The sequence below is a fragment of the Fusarium tjaetaba genome (genome assembly GCF_013396195.1).
Source record: "Fusarium tjaetaba strain NRRL 66243 chromosome Unknown NRRL66243_c0000153, whole genome shotgun sequence".
Classification (NCBI taxonomy): Eukaryota; Fungi; Ascomycota; class Sordariomycetes; order Hypocreales; family Nectriaceae; genus Fusarium; species Fusarium tjaetaba.
This window is the reverse complement of record NW_023501349.1, coordinates 63,666-82,865: the sequence shown is the minus strand read 5'-3', so window position 1 is coordinate 82,865 and position 19,200 is coordinate 63,666. Positions and strand designations below refer to the sequence as shown.

The following is a 19,200-nucleotide window of genomic DNA, read 5'->3' as shown; positions in this document are numbered from 1 at the left end:
TGTAAGTTACCAGTCAAGGGTATTTACGTACGGCAAATGCAGGACTTGAATATGCTGAGAGGGAGGGCAATTATTGGGAATGGACGCCGAGGTAGCTCGATGATTTATAAGGCCGTTGCCGTTGCTCATATTGTTGTGAGTCGAGGCATCGTCTATCCACATCACAGCCATCAACCATGTCATCTCATTCTTCCATTGGGTTCATCGGGTTTAGCCCAGAAAAAGCCAAAATTGCATCGGCTTTACAATTACACCTCTCCGGTACAACCAGAGTATACGACACCTCATCAGATAGTGCTGAGCTCTATGAAGCTGGGCAAGTACAACGATCAGACTCAGTCCATCATGTTGCCCAGCACAGCCAGATTATCTGGATTGAGGAGAAGGACGCTGAAGCTTTGAGTGAGATGCTTCTGGGATCGTGTTCTGGTCTTATACACTGTACGTAAAGACAAGATTGCATACAAAGTGCATCTCGCTGACAAACTTCAAGCATTGCCCAAGGATGCATCCCTCATACTTGAATGCCTGACTCAACCAGACTACTACCAAGACCTAGCCTCTCGCCTTGCCAAAGCTGGTCGACCTGACATCAAAATCCTTGACTGCTCTGTTATCGCACCGAGCAGTAGGACCAAGAGTTCCATCTGGATCTCAGGTTCAAAAGCATCCCTCAAAAGCGTATCTTTCCTGTCAGAGGCCCATGATAACGTGCATGTCATTTCCGGTGGCCTTGGAGCAGCGAATAAGCTACGCTTGACAAGCTGTTTATTAGAGGCGACACATACTGTCACTGCTGCCGAGGCTACTGGTCTTGCGTCGAAAGCAGGCATTGACGCGAATGAGATATACAGTATCATCATCAATGCTGCAGGGAATTCCTCTGCATACGAGGAGCTTGTCCCTCATATGCTGCAGGGAGATTCGCAGTTGAAGCCGTCGATTGAGTCGCTGTTGCATAAATTTGTAAGTTGTTCCAATGACAGCCGTGGTGACAGAGGCACTGTTACTTGCTCTAATGGGATGTGGCGCTCGCTTACACAGATCTAGAACATTGTCACATCTTCATCCAAAAGTCTCAACTTCCCTTTACCACTGTGCTCTGCCAGTGAGCAAGTCTGCCTGCTCGCCTCCGCCCAAGGATATGCCCTCCAACATGTCTCCAGCCTAGTCAAGCTGTTCAAACCGCAGAACGAGAAGCCTACGTCCATTGACTCTACTGGGAACTATTCCAACAAAACCTCCATCAACGTTACTCCACCAAAGACACCACCATCAGCGGCAACGATTGGTATGGTTGGCCTTGGAGCAATGGGCCAAGGCATGGCACAGTCCCTCGTACGAGCCGGCTTCTCTGTGCAAGGCTACGACGTTTGGGCCCCCTCAGTCGAGAAGTTCGCAGCCAGTGGCCCGAGTGGTATGTCCATCGCTGCCACTTCACCAGCTGATGCCGCGAAAGGTACAGCTGCGCTGATACTCATGGTTCAGAACGCTGTGCAAGCGTGGGATGTGCTGTTTGGCGCTGGCAAGGCTGCCAAGGAGCTGTCTGATGGCGCGACGGTTATACTCAGCTCAACTGTTCCACCATCTGAGGCTCGTCGCATTGGTGATAAGTTGGAGTCCTTGGATAGAGGTCTTAGCCTTGTGGATGCACCTGTCAGTGGAGGTGTTGCTCGTGCAGCAAAGGGTGATCTCACGGTACGCAGCGCCCATCTTCGAGTCAATACTGAGCAACAATACTAACTGAGTACAGATGATCTGCTCAGGAACAGTTTCAGCACTCTCATCCGTCCGCGGGATCATCCTCGCCATGGCCGGCAAAGACTCCAACATCTATAACGTCAAAGGCGGAGTCGGCGCAGCATCTTCAGCCAAACTCATCAACCAGCTTTTAGCAGGCGTCCACATTGCAACGGCAGCTGAAGCACTATCATTCGCATCCCGTCTTGGTCTCGACACGCGACAAGTATACGACATCTTCAATGACTCTCCCGCCTGGAGCTGGATGTTTCAGAACAGGGCTACGCAGATGCTTGATGCCGATTGGACTCCCCACTCGGCTTTAGCAATCTTTGTCAAGGATCTTGGTATTGTTTTGAATGAAGCGAAGAGGCTGGCTAGTTATACGCCCATGTCGGCGGTGGCTCATACCCTTTATATCGATGGAGCTGCTCGTGGGTGGGCTAGAGAGTCGGATGCGGGCGTGGTAAGGCTCTGGGAGGTTGCTGGGTCAGACGTTAGTAAGAGTGCGTCTGCCAAGGTATCACCGCCTGCTGCTGCCTGCGAAGACTGCGTCAAGCCATTGGCTGCAAAATCCACATTTGCTGCTTTTCCAGCCGAATGCACCGCCGATCTGATTGAGTCAACAAAAGCTCGCGTTGACAGCGGTGCCATGCCTGTTCTGATCGCTCTCGACGATGACCCCACGGGAACCCAGACCTGTAACAACATCGACGTCCTAGCCGTCTGGGATGTCGACACTCTCAAAGAGCAATTCGCAACAGATTGCCGCGGCTTCTTTATCCTGACAAACAGCAGAGCTCTCCCACCTACCGAAGCAAAGGAGCTCATTATCGAGATCACGACAAACGTGAAAAAGGCCGCCGAGGAAAGTGGCAAGGCCTTCGAGATAGTTTTGCGCGGCGACTCAACGCTGCGCGGACATTTACCCGAGGAACCTGAGGCAGTTGAGCAGGTCCTCGGTAAATCCGACGGTTGGGTCTTTGCACCTTTCTTCCGTCAGGGAGGCAGGTTCACTATTGACGATGTACATTACGTGCAAGAAGATGACACGCTCATCCCTGCGGCGCAGACTTCCTTTGCAAAGGATGCTACATTTGGTTATAAAAGCTCCGACCTTCGGGAGTATATCCTCGAGAAATGCGGATCGCGATTCACAGCATCATCCTTTACGTCCATCACCCTTGAGGATCTACGCTGCGGCGGGCCTGCCAAGGTTGAAGAGAAGCTTTTGAGCGGAGAGCGCGGTGCTGACCGTGTCATTATTGTCAACGCTGTTGCGGACTCGGACATGAACGTCTTTGTCGCTGGCCTTTTGGCTGCTGAGGAACAAGGGTACCGCTTCATCTACCGCACTGCTGCTGCCTTTGTATCGTCGAGGCTTGGAATCAAAGAAATTCCACCCAAGACTTGGGCTGAGGTGTCGCTAAAGGCTGATGTCAACGCCCCAAGGACTGGTGGTCTCATTCTGGCGGGGTCGTACGTACCCAAAACAACAGCGCAGCTCAAGGCGTTACGTGAGCGCAGGGGTGCCGATCTTGAAGTCATTGAGCTAGATGTAGCTCAGCTCATTGAGTCTGCTGAACAGGAGCAAGGGATGGTGGACCACGCTATCTCCGAGACTACCAGACTTATCGGCGCTGGCAAAGACGTCTTGGTCATGACTTCACGGACATTGATCAAGACCGATGAAGCAATCTCATCGCTGAAGATCGGCTCCAAGGTGGCTGCTGCACTTGTCCGTCTCCTCGTCAACATCCAGGTGCGGCCACGCTATATTATCGCCAAGGGAGGAATTACGTCCTCAGATGCAGCCACCAAGGGTCTCAAGATGAGGAGAGCTTTGATAGTGGGCCAGGCTGCTCCGGGCGTGCCTCTATGGAGGTGTGATGAGGAGACTAGTCGCCATCGGTCTGTGCCGTTTGTTGTATTTCCTGGAAATGTTGGTAGTGAGACAACTCTGGCTGAAATTGTTGAGCAATGGGCACTTTGAGGGATGCATGGGTTGACATAGGCCAGGAACAGAGGAACAGAGCAACATAATGTTGTTACTGGGTAAGAGTACTTGCTAAGTAAGGGGAATTCATAGTTTGCATGGCTGAGTGAAGCAATAGCAACAAACGAAGCACAAAGATTTATTACTCCTAATGATTCTTCCATCAGTCCCAAGACTCTCCATTGCAAATATGCTGCACGATTATTCAGAACCTCTGACTAAGGCTTTGATTCCAACTGTCAAGATATGTTCGTCAATTACAACAAGCAGATCGATCTTCTCATAAGCAAAATTGAAATTCCAGTCTAGTAAATATTCCCCCGAACATCAATTTGATCCCTACCATTCATCACATCTCAAATAAGCAGTATCCAGTCCATCCTCCAGATCTTGATCCAAACTATCCCTGCCACTTAACACGCTTATCCCTAAATAAAGTAACCATAGCAATAGGCAACAACTCCGTGTTCACAATATTCAACCTCCCAAACCTCTCAACAATCTCATGCCCATAGAACGTAGCAACCCAGGTCCAATACGCATCCATGTTATTCCACCACCCCGTAATACCCTGCAAGTTCGACTCCCCACGTGACTGCTCCATCGCAGCTGATATCTTTCCATCATCGGTCTCAACCTTGCTCTCGGTAGGTCTCTTCATGAGCGTGCGGAAGATGCGGTGCAGTCTGTTGGTAGCTGTGAAGTGCTCGAAGAAGAAAGCCTCGCGGTAGCGGATGAATTCCTCAAAGGGCATGAAGGTTTCTTTGTCGTGCTCGGTTGCTGGTTCCCAGTCTGGTTCGTCGAGGGCGTATCGTTCATGGCGAGTTTTGCCGTTCAGGAACTTTTGCTTGTAACCTTCGTATGCGTGACGCTCATCTTCTTGGAAGTCAAGCATAGGCTGAGATGGGTTCTTGAACACCTCGTCATGAATTTGCATAAGAGAAATAAACGGGGACTGTAGGTCAAGACCGCCAAGTTCCATGGGGAAGTAGAGGTAGCCATCGGGAATATTGTTGATACCGAATCTCTGACTGATTTCCTGCTTCAAGAACTCAACCACGTTCGTAACTTGACCATCCGAGAGTTTTGTGAAGACCTGCTCCTCAATCTTCTTGTGGGTTGAAAGCATGTTGTTTACATGTTCACGACCAAAGCAATTGGCTGCTTTACCAAAGTTGGAGGTAAAGAAGGTCGCAGCATATGTGTTCCAGGCTTGGATGAACCCAAGAATGCTCTTGCGCTTGTCAAGTAACTGTTTGTGAAGTTCGTTGATATGAGAGTCGACCATTTTCTGATCAATCTCGAACCGGCCCGTCTTGGGTGACAAGCGAAGGAAACCCCAACGGATTTCCCCTTCTGGCAGTGAATCATCGATGGGAAGGGTCACGTTACTATCCTTGGAGATGCGGACAGTTCCTGTCTTGGTAGGGTTGACACTAACACCGGTGACGATGGTGAACTCATCAACAGTGTCCCAGGCCTTCACAGCGACCTTGTGATCAGGCGACCAGAACCAAAAGTTGTCATGCATTCTCCACAAGTTGTTGGAGGTAGCCTGGTTGACAGCAAAGTCAAGGCAAAACAGTGTCGTCTCGCCAAAGACATCGCTCAAAACATGAGCTGCTGGAGTACCACGACGTCTCTTGCGCGCAGACGAGTCGTCATCGTCGACAAACTTTAGAGGTGCCTCAAGGAACTTCTTGAAGAACCCAAGCCACGTATCCGAGACACCAAGGAACTTGAGGATCGTAAAGACAGTGTCATGAGGAAGCTTCGGGTTCCAGTCGTCAAAAACGGAATGGAATGCCGTCATCTCGCCATAAAGATGAGTGTTGATGGTGATCTCTGTAGACAGCAGATGAAGCAAGGTCTGCTTGAGTGCCATTGGGCTGCGGGACTTGTCGTCTTCGTCATCATCGTCGTCGTCTTCTTCCTCCTCATCAGAGTAATCAACCTCAGCAGCAAAGTTGCTGGTATTCATGACCCTGCGATGTCTCATCGCACCACCCTGTCCCACACCTCCGGTCGATCGTGCCTTTCGGCATTTTTTGCTAGCAAGCGGTCTACGAGGCGCCTGCAAAGCCTGAACTACAACTTTACGTTTCTTGGTGTCAGCAGCGAAACGCTCGTACTCAGCTTCTTCTTCACCATCGGCAGTGCCTGTGATTTCGCCCACATGGTCCATAAGTTGTGCCATGAAATATCTCTGTTCATTGACCTTGACACGTTCACGCTGTAGGCACGGCGAGTCTGAAAGTGGGCCAAGGTAGTAGCCAAGTCGTCGCCGGTCGTCTCGAGGGATCTCTTGCCTCTCCGATTTCCAGGCCGCAGAATCACGGAATCTTTTGAAGGCTGTCTTGAAGAAAACACTCCATTTAACACCAATATACTGGAGGAAGATGGCTTGGAGTAAGTCCTCATGCATATGGATGTTGAAGACGCCACTGATCTTCTTCTCCATCGAGACGGGGACAGGAGTCTCAGAGTTCCACGTCCATGATTCGAGTGCATTGATGCGCATGTTGAGGACGTCTGCGATCTCTTTCAAGATCATATCATTGCTTTCAAAGTCCTTGAGCACTTCTCGTTTCTCATTGGAGAGGAGATCTGACGAGTGAAGGCCGGGAATGATCCACTTGAGGGAGCCCACGGTGAACTGATTAGGCGTTGAGATGGATGCTTCATGGTCAGAGACGCATCGCCGAAGGACCTTGAGACTATTAACCATGGCCTTCTTGTCCTGGTTGTTACAGCCGAAAAGATGTTCGAGGTAACTGTTGAGGGCCTTGGTATCAATGTCGGCGGCTTGGAAGACAGTGTCTTCCCAGTCCATCCTGGACTGAAGTTTTGCCTGGTCGCCGACGTCCTCGAACGCCTCGCCCATCTCGACGTCTGCCTCTGGATCCTTGTCCTTATCGCCGGACAGCCATTCGGTGACGAGCTCGCCATAGAGCCAAGCATACTGATACTGCAGGGCTTGCATGTTGAGCTGTCGAGTGAGTGACTCCTCCCAGGCAGCCAGCATCTTCTGCGACACGGAAGGATCAGTCTTGGCCTGACCGAGGAAGCGGTCGAGGTTCTTGAGGTCGATCTCAAGGCGCTTGTGACTGCTGAAACCTAACATGACTTTGTTCTCCTTGGTAAGCTTGATAGAGAAGCACTTCTTGACACCATCGCTCAAGATGACAAGACGCTTGACGGCATCCTTCTCTGCTTCGACGGAAGAAAGAATCGCCGCCTTGGCTTCTTCAAAGCGAGAGCGTCTCTTGGACAGCTCCTGGAGTTTGGTGTTGGTGATCTCTTGAAGAGTCTCAGAGAAGACACTACCAGAGGAAGCCATGGTGTAAGTGGGCTGAGGCTTAGGGGTAGTAGCTTTCTGTATTTGTGTTGAACGTCTTTCTGTTTGCTTGATTCTGGCCATTAGTGATGAAGGACCAGGTTTGGAGGATAACGTGATGATGGAATGGATGAAAAGAAAGGAGGGGAAGGAGTCGAAGGAGGAGGGCAGTGTGTGGTATATATACCAGCTAGGAGGAGGATTTGGTGTCCTCAGGCCACAAGTTGCAGGGAACTGTGCCGTCTCGGCCATGTAAGCCAATAGCTTTGGTGGATGATCTGATGTCAATAAGAGCTTATACGATACAGAACAGAACAAAAAAGTAAGATTTGTCGTACTAGCTAAATCAATAATTGTGTATTTCGCTGTCGCACTTAGATCGCTGACAGTAGCATGAGTTGTAAGTTGTTGATGAGATGAAGTGAGGTCAAAGATGAAGTGAAGCCAAGGATGAAGCTAAGATGTGCTGACTGTCCCTATTGACAGAAATGATTCGTCAGATTTTAGAGTATAGTGGGTCACCCTTAGGCTGCAGCCTCTCGTGTTTCATCATTTTCAACTCCATACCTTGAACCCTCGCACAAGTCATTGACTGATGGAAAAAGTATTAGCAAAGATCTCGCCATGAGCTGTATCAAACAATACCTACGCCTATGTCTTTAAGATGGTGACTAACAAAAGATCTTATCTTCTTCTCCACTGTCCCAACCGACCTGTAGTAAGGGCCAGAACAAGACTGTGAAGCACAATATTGTGCATAGGCTTTGCAACCGCCTTTTTCAATCAATCCATCGATCTATTGTTTTGTCCCTCGCATGTCCGTACACCCCAATTCTCTCGCAGTCCATATAGAAAAGCAACTGCCCTTCATTCGATCATCTCTAGCTTGTCCATAAGTTCTTCAAATGCCATCCTGCGGCTCTCCTCGTCATCCCTTCTTACTTCATACACCCTAGCACAGACTTCTTGTTTCTTCTCTTCCTCGATCCATAGAGTTACCCCCAGGTCTTTCAAAGCCTCGGGGTCAGGATTCCTTGTAGACGCCAAAGTCTGCTCAAATTGCCCCATCATGGAGGGCAAAATGTGATCCCAGAATTCCAAAGCACGTTGGTGATGTTTCCTAGTCTTACGAAAGAGATACATGTCGTCATTTTTTCCTTCGCTCTCTGTTGCGTCGGCATCCTCAAGCATGAATCGTTTGAACTCGACAATCACGCTATCGATAAAGGCTGCTTTGTCACCATCATCTGTCGCGGTATAGACACGATCGTCTAGCGCCTCATCTGGAAAATCTGACCTGGTGGAACATGTGTGTAACATATCGAGATCGGCGAAGACCGCTTGCCTCAAAACAGCCGTATGTTGATACGTGGTCAACATTCCTCCAAAGTCTTCCACGAATGATCGCAGCTCGTCAGTATCTGATGAATAGCTTTCCAAAAGGCACCGTATCGCATAAGCAAAAGGCGTATAACCTTCAGGCGAACACTGACAAGTGCAGCTATCTGTGTATTCAATGGCCAAAGGGTCCTTGGTGAGGTATCCCTTCAAATTCTTCCTGTTGTTGATGATGATCTCGGCTAGAATATAACTAGAACGCTCTGATCTGTCGTTTTCGCAAATTACAGTCCAGAAGTTTGGGCAGTGGTTATATAGCCACATCACATACTGCGACGATGTACAGTCCAAGACCTGCCATACGTCTGGACCGAACGCACTAAATGCCTGCTTGCTTAGTGATGGATGTGTCCAGGCGTCGTCAATATCGGTGAATCCCGTATGCCGAAAAATAGATGCATCTTCAGGGCGCGTGATATCAAGCCATATGGGTCTGAAGATGGGCTTTTCACCACCCTTGCAGCCTACTTGTGCTGGCAGAATTCTTTGCAAGGTTGTCGGTTTGGCATTAGCTTGTCTCTGTAAAGATTCTTCAGGCCTGATAGATCGGATGTCGGATTGCGTTGGTGACGAATGCCTGATTTCTGAGAGCAGCCATGTTCTTGGAGCGGACTCTTCGAATTCTTGCTGACACATTTTCACCTGTCTTGCAATCAAAAGCTTGCAATGTGTGGAAGCACTGATGAACAAATTAAGCGATTGAGCCATGCCAAAAATATTGCGCTTAGAAAAGTCATAGTATGGTCTGATAGGGTATTTCGCTTCCAACAGGATCCTCACTGCCTCGGTGCAGGGGCAAACAGACCCGTCGGTAGTTCCACGACTGTTGCAGATGCTTTTGCTTCTCCGAATCGACCTACCCAGAGGACTGATCATGCCTGATGCTATTCGGCATGGCTGAACAAGTTGTTCTGGGGTTGCTCGTTTGACCAACAGTCGTAAAATTTCCGGCTTCTCGATGGCCACATAACAAGGAGTCTCACCATAGAAGCTGACTTCTCCCATACATTCTGGACTCCTATTGATTAGATCTTCAACTTCTCTGACGTTGTTCCGTAGAATCGCAAGGGTCAGTGGCCCAAACAATGCTATTTGGGTTTATCTTTAGCACATATCATGTATCATTTATTTTCACACCGTACCTTCGGCAATCCTTTGACTCACACCATCGTACGTAGCGATGTCTATGCGGCCAAAACTACCGAACCTCAGTTCTGGAGGCCTGGGAGCTGGTATCTCCGCATCGTCTACACACAACTGGGCAAGAATAGAGGATGGAAGCACAAATTCGTCGGCGGCTATGTGTAGGGCGAGACTATAGTTTTTGTCAATACTACGGTCGTGATAGCAAAAAGCTGACATACCGACCGTCTGACCCAACGGCCGACACTGGGGTACCTGCTGCGATAAGAAAGTCGAACAAGGACTTCAAACTCGGATGTGCACGCTGCTGCTGGGTTAAGATTCGGAAGTTACCGGAGTGCATCTATTCATGTTAGTTCCTACGCAATGCCACAGGCTGAGAACTAACAGTCAAGGTCAAGTGATGAAGTAAGGAATAGCCTTTCGAGTTAATATCCGTTGGCCTAGCCCTCCCGGAGCGGAAGATTGATCGAAGTTTTCGGGTAATTGACTCGAACAAGAGCCCCGGATAACTTTCCATTGCCCATCGGGCTCCAAGGCGGCTTTCAACCAGCAAGCTGATGACTCTAAAAGCTGGAGAGCTACCTTCATCAACCATAGCAAAGTAATTGATAGAGGGGCTGATGCTGAAACCACCTGCTCCAGTAGTCGTGCGCAATGTCAACTCAACAGCTCTCCCTATCAATCCAGTGAGTCCTGTAAATCTCAAGGTTCTTTCTCGCCAATAATCATGGGCTTCGACGTAGAAATCACAGTTTCTGAAGTGATTTTGGTGGGAAACAATTTCATCTTTGAAAGACAGCGATCCCATTCGGCACGTTCTTTGTGTACGTAGCCGCCTTGCCCTACAAGAACAGGCGGAGGCAGTGGAAGCTAGCTCGTATAATGCGCTTGGCCGAGAGGCAAGTCTGTAAACAGCTTGTGCAGGCTTTTGATCATCTATACTGAGTCTGGACAGGAGCTCAGCAGTTTGAACATGGAGTTGTGACGCTGCAGACTCCGCTTGTTGGAAAGATGCTCGGATCTCATCCATCTGCGCCTTGAAATGTGATTTGATTATCAAGTCAATCTGAAGAGCCACGGAATCGATAGAACTCTGGACGAAGGCGAGCTGTGGTTGAATGGTAGAAATAGGACCAGTGAGGTGGGATATTGTAGCAGCCAACGTTGAGACCTCAAGCTCTGTTCTCTGAACGCTGGCAGCGTTTAGAGCCATAGCACTAGAAGCTACAGCTTGCAGCTCTCTGGTCAACTGTTAGTGTAAGTCTTGAAGACTTTGGTAGTCACGTACAAGTGCAAGCCTTTGACAGCCAGGTTGAGTGGAGTGCAAAGACTATCCAAAGCATTTTCCAATTGTGTTAGTTGAGCCTGCCGTAGAGGATATGAAAGTTTTCGATAGGTGCCCTTCATTTTGTCTTTGACTGTAGGTTTGGGCGGGCTGGATGCGCCAAGCTTGTCTCCAAATTCCTTAAGGTCCTTCAAACAGTCTTCACAATTAGCCAAGCATCGGATAGCATAAGTCGCAGCCTTCGAGGTGGAGAGATCCAGTTGATCACTGTTCAAAAACCCGTCTAGTAAGCGGAAACTGGCCTCTAGAGACTCCAGTAGGCGTTTCAGTCGAGCAAGAGCACTATTGTGATCTTTGAGCCCGCCCAGGTAGCTCACAAGACTAGCACATGTCTTGAGACCGAGAGGGATGATTGCTAGAGCTAACTCGGCCATGGTGCTCTCTCAAGGGCGTGTTTTGGTGGAGGGCAATATGGGATGGGAGAGATAAGAAAGGCGACGGCAACATGCTGGGCTAAATGCAGGAGTGAGAACAGGCCACCAATGATATCCCACTGCGTCCAGCACCTGCTGCAGAACATTCACAATCACGAACGTCGTCAGAGGCTGAAAATCGCTGTTCTATTGGCTACTTAGTTCCTGCGGCTGAGACAAGGCAGAACAGCGCGATAATGAAGTGCCTTGGCTGCAATTATCGCTACAGCCGATTGTTACTTTGATTTAATCGCGCACCAGGTGCATGGACTCTCAGGTCCTCAGAAACATCAATTATCATTCTGTTGGCCATGGCTGACGCAATGCGTTTCTTTCTGCACTGCACACACAACCAACATGTTGTTGGCCCTCGAGTGGCTCCACGCCGAAGCACAGGTCATGTTTCAAGTAAAATAGCGCTCGAATCACTTATTTCAGGCCACCGACCACTGAACCAAACCTCCACTGCCCTTCCCTCGCTCTTCTCAATTTCATTGTCAACGTGAATCATCACGATGAGAATTTCTGAGGGTTCTCCATATCCTCCAAGCGAATCTGACATTTCCGACATCGTACGCGATGTCGAGAAAGAAGATGCCATCGAAAAACTCTCACTTCTCCCCAATCCTCCCCTTCGAGTTCGATGCATAACGCCATCTGGCTTTCGAGATGTCGCAGAAGAGCCTGGACTACCGAAGCCGACTTTTCAACATTGCGCGTACTATAAGCTACCACCGGATATCAGACGATACATTCTGATACTGGCTTTCGGCAATCGTCGTCTCCATATGGACTTCTCTTATGACTATCCCGACATGACTTCAGACCTCATTCAGCCGTTGGATAAGAACCATTGTGGTATCGTCATGGAGAACATGTATGGAGACAAGCTACGAGTCGTCGATGATACGAAGCCAAGATCATGGATTTGGTGGGGATCCGTTTGCCATCGACTCCCTCCAGACCTCAATATATCGCAAACAGGTCCAATGACCCATGGAGGTCCTGATGGTCCTTGGGCTGATACCTGTCGTGTCGGTGAAGCTCGTCACTGCGACTCATGGCCAGGTTCATTGCCTGCAAAATGTCGCATCGGTGTGATGGGATGGCTCCAATCTTGTCGCCAAAAGTAAGTCCTTGAAAGTCTTTCTGCAGCCAAAACCATCGCGATTAACAATACCGCAGCTATGCCGAAGCTATCGACATACTTTACTCTAAGAACACAATCATCATGGCCAACGAAGCAATGATAACGCATCTTCCTCAACTCCTGTTACCGCAGCGCCTCGCATCCATTACCTCAATTGAAATCAGCTGGAACTTGAAGTCTCAATACGAAAGCGGGTTTTCGAATGCCATTGATGAGGCCGATTTGAAGCACATATGTGCATTACTATCCTCCCATTTCCCGCAGCTACGTCGCCTTTATTTGTCTCTCGAGCGTTCAAGGCGTCGTGGATCAGGCTGGGGCTCTGACGGTTGGCCAACTATCAGCCTTCATCTGGACAACCTTGTCCGAATGATGCCGTCTCTGACAGAACATGCCATTTCGCTGCCTGATGTACCATTCGATTCTATCTTGTACGACGCAAAAGAAATTGATTTCGGATCGTATTCAGAAATATGCAATTCTTATAATCAGATCTGGCGATCTACTGACGGCGAAATGGATGTCATCCGCCTTCCACATGTCGATAGTTATCCCAGAGCACCGTATCATATAGACACCTCGACCTCCAAGGGCAACGGTTACTGGATACTCAATGGAAGCAACTGGCCAGAGAAAGAGAAGCTCATCATCGTTCCTCCAATAATGGGACTCATGGAAGAATTTATGGGCCTCGGACCTCATGATTTCGATGACTTTGAGTTTGCTTACCCTTTGGAAGACATGTGATGGTCCAGATTGCGCTCTGAAATGCATTGGAACAGGGATAGAGCGACTTCAAGTGTGAAATTCGTTACAATATACATGCGCAATGCCAACACTCATCCTCGTCAGAAAGTTCAGGCAGCAAAATAAAACAGGCACCAGAAAAAGCGACAATCCTCTAGGCAGCCGACTGGGACCTTGTATAAAGGACGCTGAAACCACTTTGACAGACCATTAAATTTCCCTAATGTCGGCCTTGTACTCTACACAATGACCGTAACCGAAGTTGGCTGCATGGGCGTCAAGCCCAACATGAACATCATGGACCATACCACCCCAGAGGGGAAGATACTGACCGACGCTTGGAAGACTGTCATCAGCAAGCCTGGCGGTCCTCAAAGAGTTTACTGGGGCTTGGAGTCAGTTGATATATCGAAGGTCTGGGGCTTTTTCGACTTTGGGTCGGTTGAGCAACATCGTCAATTTGCTGAGGAGTAAGTTCTGCACATTAATCTAGAGTAAAGGAACTAACTAGTTTAGATATGGCGCAGATGCAGTCAAAGATATTCCCAAGATCTGCACGTATGGAGAGTTCTCAAAACATATCAAAATGGTTCCGTCCTCCGATGTTCTTGGGTCTCCTCTCACAGAGGTTATACTGGCATACTTCCCCCAAGACATCTCAGACGAGAAGAAAGAAAGTCTCTCGTCCAAGATTCAGGAGATTCTCAGACAGGCCTTTCCTGATGATTTTCAAGTAGCTCACGCCTGGGGCGTGGAGAATGATTTTCCAGCAAGAAGTGAAGAAGGACAGACAAGATCAGTTCTTATGGGTTTTGTTGGATTTTCCCATTCTGAGACTTTGGGAGATCATCAGAAGACAGATAGTTGGAAAGAGGCACTATCGAATATTGAAGGGCTGGAGGGCTGTACTAGTATTTATAGCTTTGCGATCAGCTGCCAGCATCTGGAAAGGGTCTGAGATGTACAGACTTACAAGTATGAGACAGGAACTTACATATATAGTCAATTTTGTCCAGAATAGGTATCTATCAGTTGCTATAAATCCAGAGTGTTCACTTGCCATCCTTTCGGCAAATAATATATCTTCCACAAATCCACAATTCGGAGTTTTGGTCATATTCTCTTTATATCTGATAATTAAGCTGAGATTCACAACTCCATCGGATCCAACCGTGGTTTGCTTTCAGACTGCAGAAATGTCCACTTCTGTCCGTCTTATCTCCATCCCCATCCTCCATCAACAACGGATCCAAAATCCACAACCCCTGAAACCTATACCCAAAACGGTATGACTTAGCGAAAACACCTCCCAAATCTTTCATCACCACCGTCAGAACCCAGCCAAGTCTTCACATGCACCACGGTATGGCTGATAAAGCCACCAGTCCAAGTGGTGTTCTCGAACAAGAACACAATGCTCCTAGCGGACCCCTATCGTTACATCGCAAAGAACTTGATCGTCTCGATCCGAATCGCCCGGCATGTTTCCAAAATCTCCCATCAGAGCTAGGCTTCATCTTTGCAGTCGTGGGTTCGATAGCTATTAGCGAGTACTTTGTTTCTGGTTTCAATATCATTTTACCCTCGTTGACAGATGCATCGAATGAGGGTAGGACGTGGCCTGCTGCTGTCATCAATCTCACCACCGCTATTTTGATCCTTCCTTTCGCCAGACTCGCTGAGATTCACAGCGCAAGGCTCATCTTCCTTTGCGGCCATGCTTGGTTGATTTTCTGGTCCATCATTGCTGCTTTCAGTCAGGATTCTACGATGCTCATAGCCTGTCGAGCAATGCAGTGTTTGGGTCCCTCGGCTTTCTTGTCGTCTAGTGTCGTTATCATGTCGCGCATTTATCGCCCTGGTCTACGAAACACTCTTACTTTCAGCATTCTTGGCGCCTCTTTCTGTATCGGTTTCTACTCTGGTATCTTCTTTAGCGCGTTGTCTGCCCAGGTCCTTGGCTGGAAATGGTATTTCTTCTTTGGTGCATTCTTTGGTGTGGGTGTCTTCATCGCTGGCTTCTTGACTATTCCAAAGAGCCATGGAAACTCGCGGTCTGACTTTGAGATGGACTGGCTGGGTACGGGTACTGTTGTACCGGGTCTTGCGTTGATGGTTTATGCATTGACTAACGGACGAAACGGGCCTCGGGCTAATTTAGCCTTGACCTTGGGTATCATTTGTCTTGCGCTGTTTGTTTACGTTGAGGGATGGAGGGCCAGTCAACCTCTTGTGTCAGCAGAGGTTTTCAAGACGAATTACATGAGCCGATTGGTCGTTGCACTCTTCGTGTCCTGTGGATCGTTCAGTCTGGTTCTTTTCTACGCTAGGTTCCAGTAAGTTCTCCCTGTCCACCAAACATGGTCTCAGCTAACATGTTTCGTAGCATCGAATCAGTCCTGTATACTGGACCTTTACTGACCACAGCTTGGTTCATTCCTCTCACAGCTGGAGGTTTCATTCTTGCTCTCGTCGGCGGCTTTGCTCTTCATATCCTCAACGGACGACGACTCCTGCTCATTTTATGCCTTGGTTTCCTCGGCTCCTTGATTCTATTTTCAATCATCCCTGACAGCGGGATATCAAACTCATTCCTCTACTGGACATTCGTCTTCCCCGCCATGATACTTGGAATAGCTGGTGTAGACATTACCTTTAACATCCACAACTTCATTATCGCAACATCCCTACCTGATCATCTTCAGGCAGTGGGAGGTGCGCTAATCACCAGCCTGCTCTACCTAGGTATGGCATTTTGGCTGGGTGTTGTTGAGATGGCAACATCGGTACAACAGGAGAAGCGTGCCGGCAATCTTGATGGGACAAGTCAATGTCAGATTGGATTCTGGACTGGTACTGGGCTGGCTTTAATTTTCATCACGGTGAAATTGCAGTCCGCTAAGGCTGATTTGACGGCTGATGATAAGGCATAGAGACAATGGGAGAGGGATGTTAGACAGGACCTCGAGTAATATGCCTCGGGTTTGGCTTCTGGATATTTATGACTGAATCTGGAGCTGCAAAAATTGTTTTTGGAGGATTAGAATACCCTCGAGTAATAACTATACAGATTATCGATTCTTGATTGCATTCCCCTACCTAGATAGTAAAGTCAAGGACTTTTATGTCTTGTGAGCGCAGAGCAGAGTTGGAAACTTGGACAGAATTCTCTATGCCAAAACGATCACAGACTCCAGAGGTGTATCCTTCAATACTCGCATGTTCTTCTAATCTCTCAAACTTGGGCACAATTTCGATTTCTCTATTTTAGTAACACCATGGAGGTACGAAGAATGTGTCCTCTAGCTCTGACTTCACTACTACGGACACATCTAAGCGTCTGCGGATAGCCCATTCCGTGCCTCAGCTTTACATGATTTAATTAACTCTATCCTCAGTCAAGCTCCAGACCAGTCTTCCGCAGTCTCGCATGATGTCCGTCCGTAGATAAGTCGGTCCTACCAAGGTTACATCTAAAGTTCTTTATCCTTAAGTTTAATTACAACTCTGAAACCGACGACAGGGAAGACCCAGCCGCACACGCATCCAGACCGCTCACCACCCCAAGATCACCAACCCTTCACCAAACCCCGGCTTGAAATTAATAGTAAAAAAATGTCACCGCTTCTCAAACAGTCGATCCGGCTCGTCGTCGCCCCCTCGAATTTCAACGTTGGGGTTTGCGGGGGAATTACCTTGACCGATGGGGGCGGGGTGATCTACCGCTAAGAATGGGGAAATACAGCTCCACGGGAACTCTGAGCCGCGGATAATCTACAGTCCACGAATGAGAAGCCGCCCGCTGGGAACAAGCTTATTCAGAGGGCCAGTGTAGACGACGCGTTGTTAGCGAATACAATACGTCCAATCTGGGGTTTGCTAACTTTTTTGACATGAGACGAGGGCCATTAAACTAAGTTAGCTAAGGTTTGCAGTTCAGACCCGCTTGAGATGCTGGGGGTCAGTGTATTCGGGAGTACCTCCGAAATGATCATCCACTCTCTGTATATAAAACCTCTAAACATCCTTATGTTTCCTCTCTTCCAATCCTCAAGCCATCCCATCATCTGCACCTTTCACAATGAAGGTCTCGAGCTTCTTCTCAACCCTCTCCCTCTTCGCGGGCGTTCTCGCCGAGGCCATCGACCTCCCCGCCGGTGTTCCTCGCAGCATTGAAGAGTTCCGCGCCAAGCATCCCTATGAGCTCCCCGTCAAGAGAAGTCATCGCAAGGTCTATACTATCAGACATAGTAAGAACGATCACGATGATGTGTCTTCAGAGTTCTACAAGGGCTTGAAGAAGGCGAACAAGGGAGGTACGCTGTATCTCCCCAAGGGCCAGACCTTTGTCATTGGAAAGCCCCTTGATCTTACCTTTTTGAATGATATCCATGTTCATCTTGAGGGTGAGATTAAGTTTACCAATGATACGGAGTATTGGCAGAAGAATGCTTATAAGCATCCTTTCCAGGTATGTTTGAAACTTCGTGATGAATGAGTTGAGACTAATGGTTGTAGAACTCGATCATGTTCTGGAAGTGGGGTGGCAAGAATATCAAGCTCTACGGAAAGGGTGTTCTGAACGGTAACGGTCAGCGATGGTGGAACGGTATGTCTCCTCTCAGCTTGATCAAATTCATACTAAAAATATGCAGAGTTTGCTGGCAAGGAGATTCTCGACACTACCAACGCTTATCTCCGACCCATTCTGTTCTATGCTCAGAACGCCACCAACCTGGACATCCAGGGTGTTCACTTCAAGGACTCTCCCTGCTGGACCAACTTTGTCGTCACCTGTAAGAAACTCTTCCTATGTCTTGATGGTCGCCTACTGACATCATCCAGCCAAGGACATCTCCTTCAAGGACGTCATCTGCACTGCTCGCTCCACCAACGCCACTGCTCTTCCCAAGAACACTGACTTCTTTGACTCCCTGAACGTCGAGAACCTCAATGTTGAGCGTGCTTGGGTTGACATTGGTGACGATTGCTTCTCCCCCAAGAGCAACGCCACCAACGTCCACGTAGACACCATGTACTGCAACGGTAAGCTCACTTCACTCCTTGCATCACAAACCCTTTACTAACAACACCAGGTACCCACGGCCAGTCCATCGGCTCTCTCGGCCAGTACAAGGGTGAGATGTCCTTCGTCAAGGACGTCGTCATCGAAAACGTCTGGATGCTCAACGGCCAGCACGGCGCCCGTCTCAAGACCTGGGCCGGCCCCGACATCGGCTACGGCTTCATCGACAACGTGACATTCCGCAACTTCTGGGGCGGCAACAACGAGTACACCGCCTTCATCGACTCGTGCTACTTCAACATCAACGCTACCACCTGCGCCCAGTACCCCTCTCGCATGAACATCACCAACGTTCTCTTCGACAACTTTACCGGTTACAGCTCCGGCAAGTATGGTAATGCTGTTGCTAGGTTGACTTGCTCGACTAGCAAGGATGCTGTATGTGAGAACATCAAGTTCAAGGACTTTAACATCAAGACTCCTTGTGGTGGAGACCCTGTGTTCTTGTGTGATGGTGTCAAGGATATTGGTGTGGATTGTGTTAGTGCTACGAGTGCGGCGGGTAAGGCTGCTTTGGCGAATAAGTGTGTTGCGCCTCAGGCTTCCGCGAGCCCTTTCAAGGTTAGAAAGTTCAACGGTTAAAAGATGAGCGGTTCGGGGTATTTAGTTGTACGATGAATGAGATATCAGCGGCTTTTGGCCATTGACTTTGACCATGAAATTTTTATGACCAAGTGTGACATTATCCGTGGCCAAGCTCGTAGAAAGCCAGAAATATTTCTTTACGAGAAGTAAAGGATATTGTATCTTGTGCGAGTCGATCCTTACAACGGACCTACAGTGTGACAGAACTCACAGGACACATTGCCAGACTTTTCTGTAGCACAAGATGACGGAACGTC

General features: G+C 48.7%; 5 protein-coding genes across 5 annotated transcripts; 3 read left to right on the top strand and 2 right to left on the bottom strand.

The window, feature by feature from the left end:
• Positions 1-176: 176 nt before the first annotated feature.
• FTJAE_7514 (3-hydroxyisobutyrate dehydrogenase) lies at positions 177-3,733 on the top strand (the record flags this gene model as incomplete). Its single annotated transcript, XM_037354239.1, has 4 exons — positions 177-441; positions 494-966; positions 1,051-1,698; positions 1,754-3,733. 4 exons carry the CDS (start codon positions 177-179, stop codon positions 3,731-3,733), a joined length of 3,366 nt encoding a protein of 1,121 aa, XP_037205390.1.
• A 403-nt stretch (positions 3,734-4,136) lies between these two features.
• Positions 4,137-7,076, bottom strand: FTJAE_7513 (uncharacterized protein; the record flags this gene model as incomplete). The annotated part of the gene is made up of 1 exon (XM_037354238.1): positions 4,137-7,076. The coding sequence occupies one exon, from the start codon at positions 7,074-7,076 to the stop codon at positions 4,137-4,139; it is 2,940 nt and encodes a 979-aa protein (XP_037205389.1).
• An 864-nt stretch (positions 7,077-7,940) lies between these two features.
• Positions 7,941-11,336, bottom strand: FTJAE_7512 (uncharacterized protein; the record flags this gene model as incomplete). The annotated part of the gene is made up of 7 exons (XM_037354237.1): positions 7,941-8,679; positions 8,743-9,559; positions 9,614-9,786; positions 9,836-9,957; positions 10,003-10,292; positions 10,464-10,858; positions 10,906-11,336. 7 exons carry the CDS (start codon positions 11,334-11,336, stop codon positions 7,941-7,943), a joined length of 2,967 nt encoding a protein of 988 aa, XP_037205388.1.
• Positions 11,337-11,890: 554 nt separating this feature from the next.
• FTJAE_7511 (multidrug resistance) lies at positions 11,891-16,205 on the top strand (the record flags this gene model as incomplete). The annotated part of the gene is made up of 6 exons (XM_037354236.1): positions 11,891-12,504; positions 12,561-13,268; positions 13,479-13,742; positions 13,789-14,177; positions 14,570-15,608; positions 15,659-16,205. 6 exons carry the CDS (start codon positions 11,891-11,893, stop codon positions 16,203-16,205), a joined length of 3,561 nt encoding a protein of 1,186 aa, XP_037205387.1.
• Positions 16,206-17,353: 1,148 nt separating this feature from the next.
• On the top strand, positions 17,354-18,940 carry FTJAE_7510 (exopolygalacturonase; the record flags this gene model as incomplete). Its single annotated transcript, XM_037354235.1, has 5 exons — positions 17,354-17,743; positions 17,791-17,881; positions 17,928-18,068; positions 18,118-18,318; positions 18,369-18,940. 5 exons carry the CDS (start codon positions 17,354-17,356, stop codon positions 18,938-18,940), a joined length of 1,395 nt encoding a protein of 464 aa, XP_037205386.1.
• Positions 18,941-19,200: the final 260 nt, after the last annotated feature.